We start from the raw sequence: 13,609 nt of genomic DNA, 5'->3' as shown, positions 1-13,609 counted from the left end.
TAGCCAGGATGGTCTCGATCTCCTGACCTTGTGATCCGCCCGTCTCGGCCTCCCAAAGCGCTGGGATTACAGGCTTGAGCCACCGCGCCCGGCCAAAGAAAACATTCTTCCCAAGAGTCTATCAGAGTATCAGAGTCAAAGAGAAGGTCTGTCTTGGAAATTTTCTGGAGAATGAAATACATATAACACTAAGAGCTATTTGTAGATATTTTCTGCAACAGCCATACTTATAGCAACATTTAGCTGCAATGTTTTATGAAAGTGGGAACCTGAATAAAAGAAGTAAATTCACTGCATGCACTGAAAACATGCGTAGCATGTAGGGGTTTTCTATACACACACACACGGGGTATGCATAAAAGTACATATATATACACACATACACATATATATGTAGTACTACGTAATGCATATGCAGCAGTCTCGTATTACAGAGACTGCACTTCACATAATTCTTCAACATACCAACACTTTGAACAAAAATAATGTTCCTTTCTAAATATGCTAAACTATTTCCATAAAACACATGAAAAATTTTTATACCTAGAAATTTATGAAAACCTATTGACAACTTTTATGCCTGAAAAGATCTTAAAAATTGATCTCATGTTAAACAGGATTTCCTTTTTCTTGTGGTCCGAGGGTAAAATGGAAGAGAAGGCAAGCTGTCACAATAGCAACAAAAGCTCACACACCGCAGGCTCACTTGTGCCCTACATGTGCAGGATTTCATTTAGCTCTCCATAACTTTATGAGGTGGATACTGTCATCCCCATTTACAGAGGGGAAACTGAGGCTTAGGAGGGTTAAGTGCCTTGGCCAAGTGCACAGAGCAGGGTCTAGCCACTAATGAGACTACAAACGGTTTAAATCTGAAAAGAACTGTTTGCGTTAAAAAATATAAAGACAATTTCTATTTTTCTTTGCCATTAAACTTGAGACATCTGTCCCCACAACTGCCTTGTCAGCCAGGCTAAAATGTAATGTATATAAACTGGTTCATATAACATTACATTGTCATAATACATACAGAATTTATCCTAAGGGAGCTTAAATTTTGAAAACATACATTACACATAAATCCACCTCTCTGAGTTTAGAACTACTGTAATTTTGAAATGCTGATTAAAAATAATCAGATATAGCCTGGCGCAGTGGCTCACACCTGTAATCAATCCCAGCACTTTGGGAGGGTGAGGCAGGCGGATCACTTGAGTCCAGGAGTTGGAGACCAGCCTGGGCAACATGGCAAAACCCTGTCTCCACAAAAAATACAAAAAGTAGCTGGGTGTGGTGGTGCACACCTGCAGTCCCAGCTACTCCAGAGACTGAAGTGGGAGGATCATCTGAGCCCTGGAGGCTGAGGTTGCAGTGAGCCGTGATTTGTGCCACTGCACTCCAGCCTGGGCGACAGAGTGAGATCCTGTTACAAAAAAAAAAAAAAAAAAGTAATTAGAGATTATTTGGATATGGAAGAGATAGCTTTTTCTATGCTCTATCTGAATTTTAAGAAGTATCTCCTAGAAACAATTAGTTTTACCTAAGAATAAACTACAAATATAGAGTAAATATTAATATAAATAAGACACATTGAAGTGGCAGCTATAGTTAGTGGAAAGAGGAACCAGATAGAGAAAAAGAAGGCATTATACAAAGGGTGCCTCAGTGAGGGCTATGAAGAGTTCAAGGTAGAGCATTTTGGAAGGATTTTCAAGTGGTAGTTGCATGGCTAAAACATCACCTCAAAAATATGATTATGGGCTGGGTGTGGTAGCACTTTCGGAGTGCTGGCCTCCCAGCACTTTGGGAGGCCGAGGTGGGAAGATCACTTGAAGTCAGGTGTTCGAGACCAGCCTGACCAACATAGTGAAACCCCGTCTCTACTAAAAATACAAAAATTAGACGGGTGTGGTGGCGGGTGCCTATAATCTTCAGCCTCAGCTACTCGGGAGGCTGAGGCAGGACAATTACTTGAACCCGGAGGTAGAGGTTGCAGTGAGCCAAGATCATGCCACTGCACTCTAGCCTGGGTGGCAAAGCAAGACTCCATCTCAAAAAATATATATATATGATTATGGATCAAGTGCTGGGGCAAAGGTAAACTGCCGTTGGATTACTACAGAGTCTACAAAATGACACCACCAAAGGCATAACATCACCTACTGGCAAGTGCAGGTCATCAAGATTCTCAGTAACTCAGAATCCCACTGTCTGAAATCCATGGAGCCAGGGGCAGGATACACTAGATAAGCAGATGCTCTCTCATGCAGACAAAATCAAAACACCCTGGGTTCTCTCAGGGGTCTGTTTCTCAAGACAGAAGGGTTGGATTCATGGTATAATTTTAGATCTAAAAATAATACTAAACATGTTTTCATAAGAGAGACTGTCAGTGTCTGATGGTTCTAAGCTTGGAAGTGCTAATGGATATCCTTATGATGGGAAAAATCTAGGCAAAAAATGAGTCATCTCCGTTGTCTTTAGATCCAGGAAGAATGTGTTTTTTTTTTTTTTTTTTTCCAGGGACTCTGTATAAGACCAAGTGACACAAGTTCAAGTGGTAGTAAATCATCCAAATGCTTCTTTGACTCCCAACCCCCATATTTTCCTGCCTCCTGCCTAATTTAGAGAAAAGGGAAGAGGGGGTGAGAGAACCACATATGAGAAGGGTCCATAACTGCCTGTCTTGGCAATAATGCAGGCAAAACAAATCATCACAAAAGCAAAAAGTGCCTGTAAGTCCGATTCTGAACACATATCAATCAAGTAAACATGCTCACAAACCTCTATGATATTGTAAGGTCCATTAATTTATGTGATGACTAACTGCAGTCTGATTTAATTGTTTCCGTTGTTGGATTAACTTCACTGAAAATGCCAAAACACTGAATGAAAAATTTTGCAAGCATATTCCTGTCCTTTAGGTGACTTCCTAAACTGTGTTGCAAACTGGTACGCTGCTTACCTTGGTCCAAGATATAAAATACACTGTTCTTCCCGCTGCATTTTCTCCAGAGCTTTGTCAATTCCAATTGGAATGTCGTGGTCTTCTCCTTCACCCACAGTGAACGCCACATCTCTGCAGTCAAACATCCTTTCACCACAGCGGCCTTCCAGGTGGACTGAGGGCAAGGAGACAGAAGTCAACAGAGCTGCTGCTTAGGACTGGCTAATTCAGTGATGTGATAAATGAGTGGCCGACAATGTAGCAAATACCATTTCCCCTTTCTCATTTCATCAAGAGACACACACAGTATGTCTTGGTGAAGCTTAGTCTACCCAGTCTGAAAGTTTAGGAGCAACCATATTTCTGTTTTGGGTTAAACTTGTAATTACTGATATTTGTATCAATAAGACAGTTTAGTAGGTAACAAGCCAGAAACATAGATTTATCCTAAGCCTACTATGTGACAGAAGTTTCCTCACCTATAATACAACGTCAAGACATGCTGGATTATTTAATAAATAGTTATCAAATGCCACAAATTTAATATCAAATATATAATGGCTTAAACACCTATAACTGCATCTTGGCTTCAGATGCCAAAAAACCAAACTAAATGGCTATTTCTCCAATGATATACAAAGGTTAAATGAATACAGATGCTCCTTCTTCTTTAAGAGTCCTAATCTCATTCACAAATATATCTGAATAAAAATGGTAAATCCAAAGACAGCAACATCAATAACTATCTTAACTATATCCTTTACTGGAAATAATAAATGTAAAGTGTGAAAGAATCAATAGTCTACTATAACTTCACAAATCAAATTACTTAATAACCTCCCCTGAAATGTTAGGAGGTCAATTTTGGGAGGCCTAATTTCTTGTTCCACCCCAATTTACCAAGCTCATTACCAGGGTAATTTCATATTAAAATAAGAGGCTTTTTTTTTTTTTTTGAGACGGAGTCTCGCTCTATCGCCCGGGCTGGAGTGCAGTGGCCGGATCTCAGCTCACTGCAAGCTCCGCCTCCCAGGTTCACGCCATTCTCCTGCCTCAGCCGCCCGAGTAGCTGGGACTACAGGCGCCCGCCACCTCGCCCGGCTCGTTTTTTTTTGTATTTTTTAGTAGAGACGGGGTTTCACTGTGTTAGCCAGGATGGTCTCGATCTCCTGACCTCGTGATCCGCCCGTCTCGGCCTCCCAAAGTGCTGGGATTACAGGCTTGAGCCACCGCGCCCGGCTGAGGCTTTTTATCTTAAGACAAAATAGGAAAAATGCATACAGATTATCTATTTTTTCTTGATCAGTTAAACTCTTTTTTGAGACAGTCTTGCTCTGTCTCACCCAGGCTGGAGTGCAGTGGCACAATATCGGCTTACTGCAGCCTCCACCTCCTGGGTTCAAGCAATTCTCCTGTCTCAGCCTCTGAAGTAGCTGGGATTACAGGTGTGTGCCACCACACCCGGTTAATTTCGTATTTTTAGTAGAGACAGGGTTTCACCACGTTGCCCAGGCTGGTCTCGAACTCCTGACCTCAGGTGATCCACCCGTCTCAGCCTCCCAAAGTGATGGGATTTCAGGCGTGAGCCACCATGTTTGGCCTAGACTCTATTTCTAGGAATAACAATACTCTGAAACTTTACAACTACTTTTAATATTAAGGGTATTTATTCTATTTAAGTTTTTGATGTAATAAGAAAAATGGATGGCTGGTAATATAGCATAACAGTCACCAAGCAATATGATAATTTGGATTTCATAAGAAAATTCTGACTAGGCGCGGTGCCTCACACCTGTAATCCCAGCACTTTGGGAGACCAAGGCGGGCAAATCACCTGAGGTCAGGAGTTTGAGACTAGCCTGGCCAATATGGCAAAACCCCATCTTTACTAAAAATATAAAAAATAGCCAGGTGTGGTGGCACGTGCCTGTAATCCCAGCTACTGGGGAGGCTGAGGCACGAGAATCACTTGAGCCTGGGAGGTGGAGGTTGCAGTGAGCCGAGATCATGCTACTGCACTCCAGCCTCCAGCCTCCAGTCACCAGCCTGGGCAACATAGGGAGACTCTGTCTCAAAAAAAAAAAAAAAAAAGAAAGAAAATCCTTTATTTCTACTTCTGTAATATAACAGCCTATATTCAAAATTAGAGATTTCCTAAAATGCTTCTAACACTGGCTGATCTACTTTAGATCAACGACTTGTAGAGAGACTAAAAACCACTCGTTCTGTTATACTCATTTCATGCCCAATGAGACAACTATTACCTCCCAAATAAAAATTCAAATCTAATTCATTCTACTTTTGAACTACATGATCTCAATGAAGCTCTAAAATTCTATGATTCTATGACCTGGTAATATCACTCTCAGTATCAATATAGCCCAGAAACCAGCTTCAAATCGAATTCCTGCAGTTAATCATTTAATTGAATTACCTCTAGCCCAGGCCTGAGAAATGAGAAAAACTGAAAAATGAACAGGAATGGTGTAGACACTAGGTGCCAGAATGTCCGCAGGACATGTATGCTCTAAAGCTTTCTACCCTTTTCTTCTCTTTTTTCTTTTGATTTGCTAAATCTTCTCTGTTCCAAATGTGGAACATTTCCAATGTTCCAAATTTGGAACATTGTTCCAAATGTGTGCTGCCGAAGTGAGTGCTCACTGTCCTTTTTTAACTCACCAGTATTAACACCATCTTGACGTGTTTCCCTTGCAGACACAGAATGGGGTCTAGGAAACTTGGGCCAAACTAGAAAGGGCCTAACTCTTGAGTCAGCTCCTCCAAACAAGGGGTAGAGCTGGAGTGTCTGGGTAGAGCTGGCATACGGCATTTTAGTTTATGTCCCACAGTCATAAATGCTGATAATTCCTTCTGTTATACTTACTTTTAGAATGCTCTAGATAAAATTAACTTGTGGCAAATTGAAAGTTCATTCTGGATTGGAAAACATTTAAAAAATAAATTCAACTTTAAAATTTTCAAATACAGTCATGCTTCACTTAAGGATGGGGATACATTCTGAGAGATGTGTCATCAGGTATTCTCATCATTGTGGGAACATCTTAGAATATTCTTACACAAATCAAGATGGAGCAGCCTACTATAACCTAGGCTAAGTGGTGTAGCGTATTGCTCCTAGGCTACAAATCGGTATAGCATCTTACTGTACTGAATATGGTAGGTAGCTGTAACACGATGGTAAGTACTTGCATATCTAAACATTGAGAAGGTAGAGTAAAAATAAGGAATTATAATTTCATAGGACCACTGTCCGATGTGCAATCTGCTGTTAAACAAAATGTTATGCAGCATATGACTGTACATGCATACTAGAGAGGTTCTACAGGGAGTCTGAGGCTTAAGATACTTTTACTGAATTTGCTGAGGGTAGTGACGCACCCCTATAAATCCCAGCTACTCAGGAGGCTGAGGTGGGAGGACTGCTTGAACCTAGGAGTTCGAGGCTGCAGTGAGTTGTTATTGCAGCACTGCAATCCAGCCTGGGTGACAGAGTGAGACCCTGTCTCCATTAAAAAAAAAAAAAAAAAAGATATTTTTACTGAAATAAAAATTGATGTTTCTAAAGAGGTTACGAGTTCTAAATATTTAAAACTCTGCCTAAGAAATTTAGACTAATAACATTTTTCATAAAAAAAAAAATTTGCTGAGCAAAGTAAATTTCAGCTCATGTATTGTGGAATGTCTCAAGCATAGAGATTTATTGTCCTAGTAGCTCACAACTTAGTTAACAGATTTTTTTTTGTCTGAAGTTTATTGTTGGAAGTATCATCTTCCTCCCTTAAGGAGAGTGCATTTAGTGGGGGAGGAAATTATCAGTACATTTGTTGTGGCTTTTGGTTGATGGAGTTTGAATGTTTTCAAAACAGGAAATCCAGAGACTCTGCAAGGATTCCTGCCTGTGCGTTCGTTTCCTAGGCCGTTTTTCAGCTTGATGTATGTACTTGATATTAAAATTATATAAGCAATCTCAGAAGTTCTCTTTAGATGTGATAACCCATCATTAGTGAGGGAAAAAGACTGGCTACTAATAAACATGTTGGGAAAGATAAATGAAGTAAACCGTGCCAAAAAAAAAAGTCAAACTGTAACAAAGGCATAATTAAGAAAGCAAAACATTCATTGTAGCTCGTCTTTCTCAGAGAGACAATAAATGACAGAACTAGTGTCTGATGCTGTAATAGGACAGTAAACATTTGTGGTAGCTCTTATAAATATTTTCTACTTTACATGTGGACCAATCTTTTTTTTTTTTTTCCTGGTAAATCTAACCCTTCAAAATTGGACCCTGTAGTACTATAAAATCTTAAACGGATACACATCCAGACACATACACCCCAGTTTATATAAAAAAACCAAAACCATCACTTTGTAATACTGACAATATTCGGAATGTCAGAGTAAAAGGAGGTATCACAGCCTCATGGTGAATACAGCCCATTGATTCTCTACATCTACAAGGAGCAAAGGGCATTGCTGGGTTAACTGGTTTCTAAACTTGGAACACTGATGTGACAAGTTCTACAAGACTGCTGACAAGAACTCACATACTACTTGGAGCCACCAAAGACTGCTGATTGCCACAGTAGGGGCCCCGCTTGCGGTAACAGATGCAGATGTGCCTAGTTCCTATAGCTCCACTTATTCTTTTTAATGTTATCTTTAAAATTGCTACCAAAAAAGCCAAAACAAAACAAAAACCATGGCAGCTCTGGCTGTGGAAGACCTGTGGTTGCTTTTTGACCTGGCATCTTTTAGTGCAAATACTAACTTAATAAATATTTAATAATAACCATCATGACTCACTGGGAGTGCAGCCTCTAGGGCTCAGGAGGTCTGTTGCTAATCCCAACCAGCATGATTTACGGGAAGTAAATCATCTATGACGTGCCCAAAGAGAATAAAAGTACATACAGGATGCTTCTACTTAGGGCTTTTTTGGTAGAGAAAGAAATAAACAAGTTAAAAAGAGACAACATTTTTTTCTTGACTTAAAGACTATGTAACTTAAAAGGGGAGGGAGGTCCTCCAAATCCCCACAAACTCAAACCAAACCAAATTACCCAAGCTTAGCTGCGCAATCGGAGTGTAACCACATCAAGCGAGCTGCAAAACATCACTTAAACTGGAGCTCTGACTTATTGTTCTCTTACTGCCCTAGAGCAATTTTGTTTTGAAGAGCACAGAACACCCTGTTCTGAATGTGGCTGGCACATGAACTCGATGTGCTGACAGCAATTTGTACTCCGATTAAAATAGGGGGGAAAAAAGGAAAGAGAGTGCACAGCAGTAACAAAAATGAAATGCAAGAACCCCTAAATCATGCAATTTGTATTTTAGGAAGCAAAACTGAGAAAGAGGCTCCATAACTTAAAAAACAAAAAAACAAAAAGCTGTAAATGCTCCAGCCTAAAGACATTAGCTCTGGTAAGTGTCTATTTTCCCTTTTCTAATTATAGTAGTTGGTGTCTGATAGCTTTGCACTCATTCTCAAAACAATTACTGGGTCATGGGGATCTGAATGGGAATGTTGTAATGGCATTACTACAAGACTGGTTATGTGGCCAGAGAAAACCAGGTTGTGACAGGTTACTCCCACTGAGCAAAGGTTTTCTCTGTTGGTTAATTCATGCCAAGTGAGCTTCTCTCTGCCTGTGTCTCCTGCCTAATAGAGCATGGTATCCAAGAGAGTAGGATCTTAATAACCCCCTGAAAAAGCAAGCAGAGATGGCTTTCTAAAAGCAGGAGAACAAGAGAAACACTTCCATCATGCATGGTGGTCAGATTTCCCCTAAACTGTCCCCCTTCCTCCTCTGCACTGTTTTGTATTATTTAGGATGAACACACACCACTGTAAGATTGCTTCCGGAACTGACGGACAGATGCTAGATGCTAACAGGCATGGAACTTGGCTCCTGGAACTGGGTAACATTTATGCAAATGATTTCTTTTCCTTAGTCTAAACAAGAAGTACACATCTAGCAACAAATTCTCCATGAACACCAGCCCTTACCAGTCATCCATTCACACCACTATAGCACTTGCGTTAGACCTGGATTCCAGTTCCATTCTGGCACTTCGATTATGACTTTGGGCAAAGTAATTAAAGTGATTTGAACCTCGGTTTCTTCATTGATAGAATGTGCATAATATACTAGCTAAATGATAATTGTGGAGAGGATTAAATTAGATACTGAATTAGAGCTTTTAATCTAGCACCTGATATTCATTCATTCATTCATTCATATGTTAGGGTGTCTATCATGTGAAAACGCTGTTGTAAAGTGTGGATATACAGAGATGAACTAAATGAATGTTAGCTATAATTATTTTCCTCCACCTAGTGGTAAATTATACCAGATTAAACATGTTTGAGAGCTCTGTGTAAGAAAACATTTAATGGCTTAACACAGAAAGCTGTCAAAGTATGAATAAAATTCTTAGTAAGCAAAGACAGTATCTTGTACTGCTTTTGTGCCTCACAGTACCCAGCACAGAGTTCAGGGCCAGCAAGTAAACATTTATTTAGTGACTAATCTTAAAATAGGGCATTAAGGACAGGGTGGTAATTTTCACTAATTTATACAAATTTTCCTTTTTGAATCTATTAGTATTCCTATTTTAATAAATTCTAGGAAGCTATACAAATTCTATATTGACATGGAACCTTTGTTTTTTAATACTATTCTAAAATAAATGACCAACTGGCTGGAATTTTTTTTTTTTTTTTTTTTTGGTAACAACAGCAGCAGCAGCAGCAACAAAAGACTGTTTTCTTTCTTTTTTTGAGACAGAGTCTCGTTCTGTTGCCCAGACTGGAGTGTAGTGGTGTGATCTTGCCTCACTACAACCTCAACTTACTGCAACCTCTGCCTCCTGAGTTCAAGGAATTCTTGTTCAGACTCCCGAGTAGCTGGGACCACCATGCCCAGCTAATTTTTGTGTTTTTAGTAGAGACAGGGTTTCGCCATGTTGGCCAGGCTGGTCTTGAACTTCTGACCTCAAGTGATCCTCCTGCCTCGGCCTCCCAAAGTGCTGGGATTACAGGTGTGAGCCACTGTGCCCGGCCTCTTTATTTTTTTGTTTTGAGTTGGGGGTCTCACTGTTGCCCAGCCTGGAGTGCAGTGGTGTGATCATGGCTCATTGCAGCCTCACACTTGTGGACTCAAGCTATTCTCTTTCCTCAGCCTCCCTAGTAGCTGGGACTACGGGCACACACCGCCACGCCTGGCTATTTCGTTGTTGTTGTTGTTAAGAATGGGGTCTCACCATGTTGCCAGGCTGGTCTCCTACTCCTGGCCTCAAGCAATCCTCCCACCTTGGCTTCCCGAAGTGTTGGGATTACAAGCGTGAGCCACCATGGCTGGCCAGAAAGACTTATTTTCTACTATGATTTTATTCTACCTGAAGACGTGAAGATACCTTTTTGGAAGAAAGAAATTATATAAATCCAAAATATTTGAAAGAATGAACACTGGCCACTTTAGACCAAGTACCGTTATTACATTATTTTGTGAAAACATATAATAAAGTGGTTCCAAGAATTTGCTCTCTATTCCTGGACTTATATCCCAGGACATTCATAAATACTTCAAAAGCATATGAAAAACAAAAACGTAAAGTCTCACAGCTCCATCAGATCTCAATATGGGCAGATGTAATCTCTCCTCTATTTTCAATTTTTGGCACATTTTTGGTGTTTCATTTATAAAGAACACATAGCTAGACGTTGTTGTTCTCACTTTATAAGACCTTTTGCCTTTAATAGGTGACTTTATCCCATTCATATTTTTTGTAATCAATGACATGAGTGGTTTTATTCTTGTCTTAGGTTTTGTACACGATGTTTTCTTTTTCTTTTTTTTTTTTTTGAGACAGAGTCTCGCTCTGTCACCCAGGCTGGAGTGCAGTGGCGCGATCTCAGCTCACTACAACCTCTGCCTCCCAGGTTCACGTCATTCTCCTGCCTCAGCCTCCCGAGTAGCTGGGACTCTTTAAGACGGATTAAAGGCTTGAAGGTAAGGTTTCAAACTATATAAATCCCAGAAGAAAACCTAGAAAATACTTTTCCGGACATTGCCTAGGCAAAGAATTTATGACTAAGTCCCCAAAATCAAATGCAACAAAAAAAACCTGACAGTTGGGACCTAATTAAACTAAAGAGCTTCAGCACAGCAAAATAAACTACCAACAAAGCCGACAGACCAACTACAGAATGGGAGAAAACATTTGCATATTATGCATCTGACAAAGGAGTAATATCCAGAATCTATAAAGAACTTAAATCAACAAGAAAAAAATAAATAGCCCCATTAAAAAGTAGGCAAAAGACACGAAGAAGCAGTCAACTAACATGGAAAAAATGTTCAACCTCACTAATCATCAGAGAAATGCAAATCAAAACCATAATGAGATACCATCTCACACCTGAGTCAGAATGACTATTATTAAAAAATCAAAAAATAACAGATGTTGGCAAGGTTGTGGAGAAAAGGGAATGCTTAAACACTGTTGATGAGAATGGAAATCAGTTCAACTCCTGTGGAAAGCAGTTTGGAAATTTCTCAAAGAACTAAAAATCAAACTACCATTTGACCCAGCAATCCATTACTGGGTATAAAACCAAAGGAAAATAAATCATTCCATCAGAAAGAGAGCTGGCATTTGCACTGACATGTTTACTGAAGCATTGTGTGTGTGTGTGTGTGTGTGTGTGTGTGTGTGTGTGTGTGTTTGAGACCGAGTTTCACTCTGTTGCCCAGGCTGGAGTGCAGTGGCACGATCTTAGCTCACTACAACCTCCTCCTCTCAGGTTCAAGCAATTCTCCTGCCTAAGCCTCCCAAGTAGCTGGGACTACAGGAGCCCGCCACCACGCCTGGCTAATTTTTGTATTTTTAGTAGAGGCAGGGTTTCACCATATTGGCCAGGCTGGTCTTAAACTCCTGACCTCAAATGATCCACCTACCTCGGCCTCCCAAAGTGCTAGGATTACAGGCATGAGCCACCGCACCCAGCTTGTTTTGTTTTGAGACAGGGTTTAGCTTTGTTGTCCAGGTTAGAGTGCAGTGGTATAAATGTTGACTCAAATGATCCTCCCACTACAGCCTCCTGAGTAGCCGGCACTACAGGCATGCACCACCATGCCTGGCTTTTTTTTTTTTTTTCTGTAGAAATGGGGTCTTACTATGTTGCCCAGTTTGGTCTCAACTCCTGGGCTCAAGTGATCTTCCCACCTTGGCCTCCCAAAGTGCTGGGATTACAGGCATGAGCCACCATGCCCAGCATAGCACTTACTCTTAAGTACAGTTATATTCTTAGTAGCAAAGACACAGAATCAACCTAGGTGTCCATCTATGGTGGATTGGATAAAGAAAATGTGGGCGTCCTTCCACTACGGCCACCACTGGAGAGCAGCAACCATGGCTCTGTGCTACCCTATGGCCGTGGGCCTCAATAAGGGCCACAAGGTGACAAGAACGTGAGGAAGCCCAGGCACAGCAGCCCTGGCAGGCACCTTACCAAATACACCAAGTTCATGCAGGATATGATCTGAGAGGTGTGTGGCTTCACCCCATACGAGCCGTGCACCATGGAGTTACTGAAGGTCTCCAAGGACAAATGGGCCCTCAAGTTCATCAAGACAAGGGTGGGGATGCATATCCGCACCAAGAGGAAGCGGGAGGAGCTGAGCAATGTCCTGGCCACCGTGACAAAAGCCACTGCCAAGAAGGACAGAGCACTCTGCCCTGCCCTCTCTCCAAAGTAAAGAACAGCTTGACAGACTTGAAAGAAAAAAAAAAAAAAGAAAGAAAATGTAGTACATATACACCATGAAATACTATGCAGCCATAAAAAAGAATGAAAGGATGTCCCCTGCAGCAACACAGATGCAGCTGGAGGCCACTATCCTAAGTGAATTAACACAGAAACAGAAAACCAAATACTGCCTGTTCTCACTTATAAGTAGGAGCTAAACTCTGAGTACACACAGACATAAAGATGGAGACAAGAGACACTGGGGACTCCAAAAGCGAAAAAGGATAGAGGGGTAGGTACAAGGGCTATATTCTATGTTTACTATCTGGATGATGGGTTCAATAGAAGCCCAAACCTCAGCATTATAGACAATATATCCATGTAACAAACTGGCAGATGTCTCCCCTGAATCTTAAAAATAAAATAAAATAAAAAAGAATTAATCAGCATAATCTCCCCTGGAACAAGAAATTAAGACAGCTGGTTGTGGTAGTACAAGCACTAACTTGTAATCTCAACTACTTGGGAGGCTGCAGCAGGCAGATCGCTTAAGCCCTGGAGTTCAAGACCAGCTTGAGCAACATAGCAAGACCCAGTCTCTAGAAGGATAAAAAAAGTTAGCTGGGTGTGCACCTGCAGTCCCAGCTACTCCGGTGGCTAAGGTGGGAGGACGGCTTGAGGGCAGGAGGTTGAGCTGCAATGAGCCACAACTGTGCCACTGCATGCCAGCCTGGACGACAGAGCAAGACCTCATTTCCAAAAAAAATTTTTTTTTTTTTTGAGACAGAGTCTTGCTCTGTCACCCAGGCTGGAGCGCAGGGGCATGATCTCAGCTCACTGAGAGCTCCGCCTCCCGGGTTCATGCCATTCTCCTGCCTCAGCCTCCC

General features: G+C 41.1%; 1 protein-coding gene across 2 annotated transcripts in view; it reads right to left on the bottom strand.

Annotated features, from left to right (window-relative positions):
• Positions 1–13,609, bottom strand: part of FKBP5 (FK506 binding protein 5) — a 165,625-nt gene that overhangs the window by 22,334 nt on the left and 129,682 nt on the right. For both annotated transcript variants that reach the window (XM_011945378.1, XM_011945379.1), the window contains exon 7: positions 2,966–3,122. In XM_011945378.1, the coding sequence (XP_011800768.1) occupies positions 2,966–3,122 (157 nt within the window). The remainder of the gene's footprint in view (positions 1–2,965; positions 3,123–13,609) is intronic.

The sequence above is a fragment of the Colobus angolensis genome, unplaced genomic scaffold, assembly GCF_000951035.1.
Source record: "Colobus angolensis palliatus isolate OR3802 unplaced genomic scaffold, Cang.pa_1.0 Scaffold24, whole genome shotgun sequence".
NCBI lineage: Eukaryota > Metazoa > Chordata > Mammalia > Primates > Cercopithecidae > Colobus > Colobus angolensis.
This window is presented reverse-complemented; position numbering and strand designations above follow the sequence as displayed.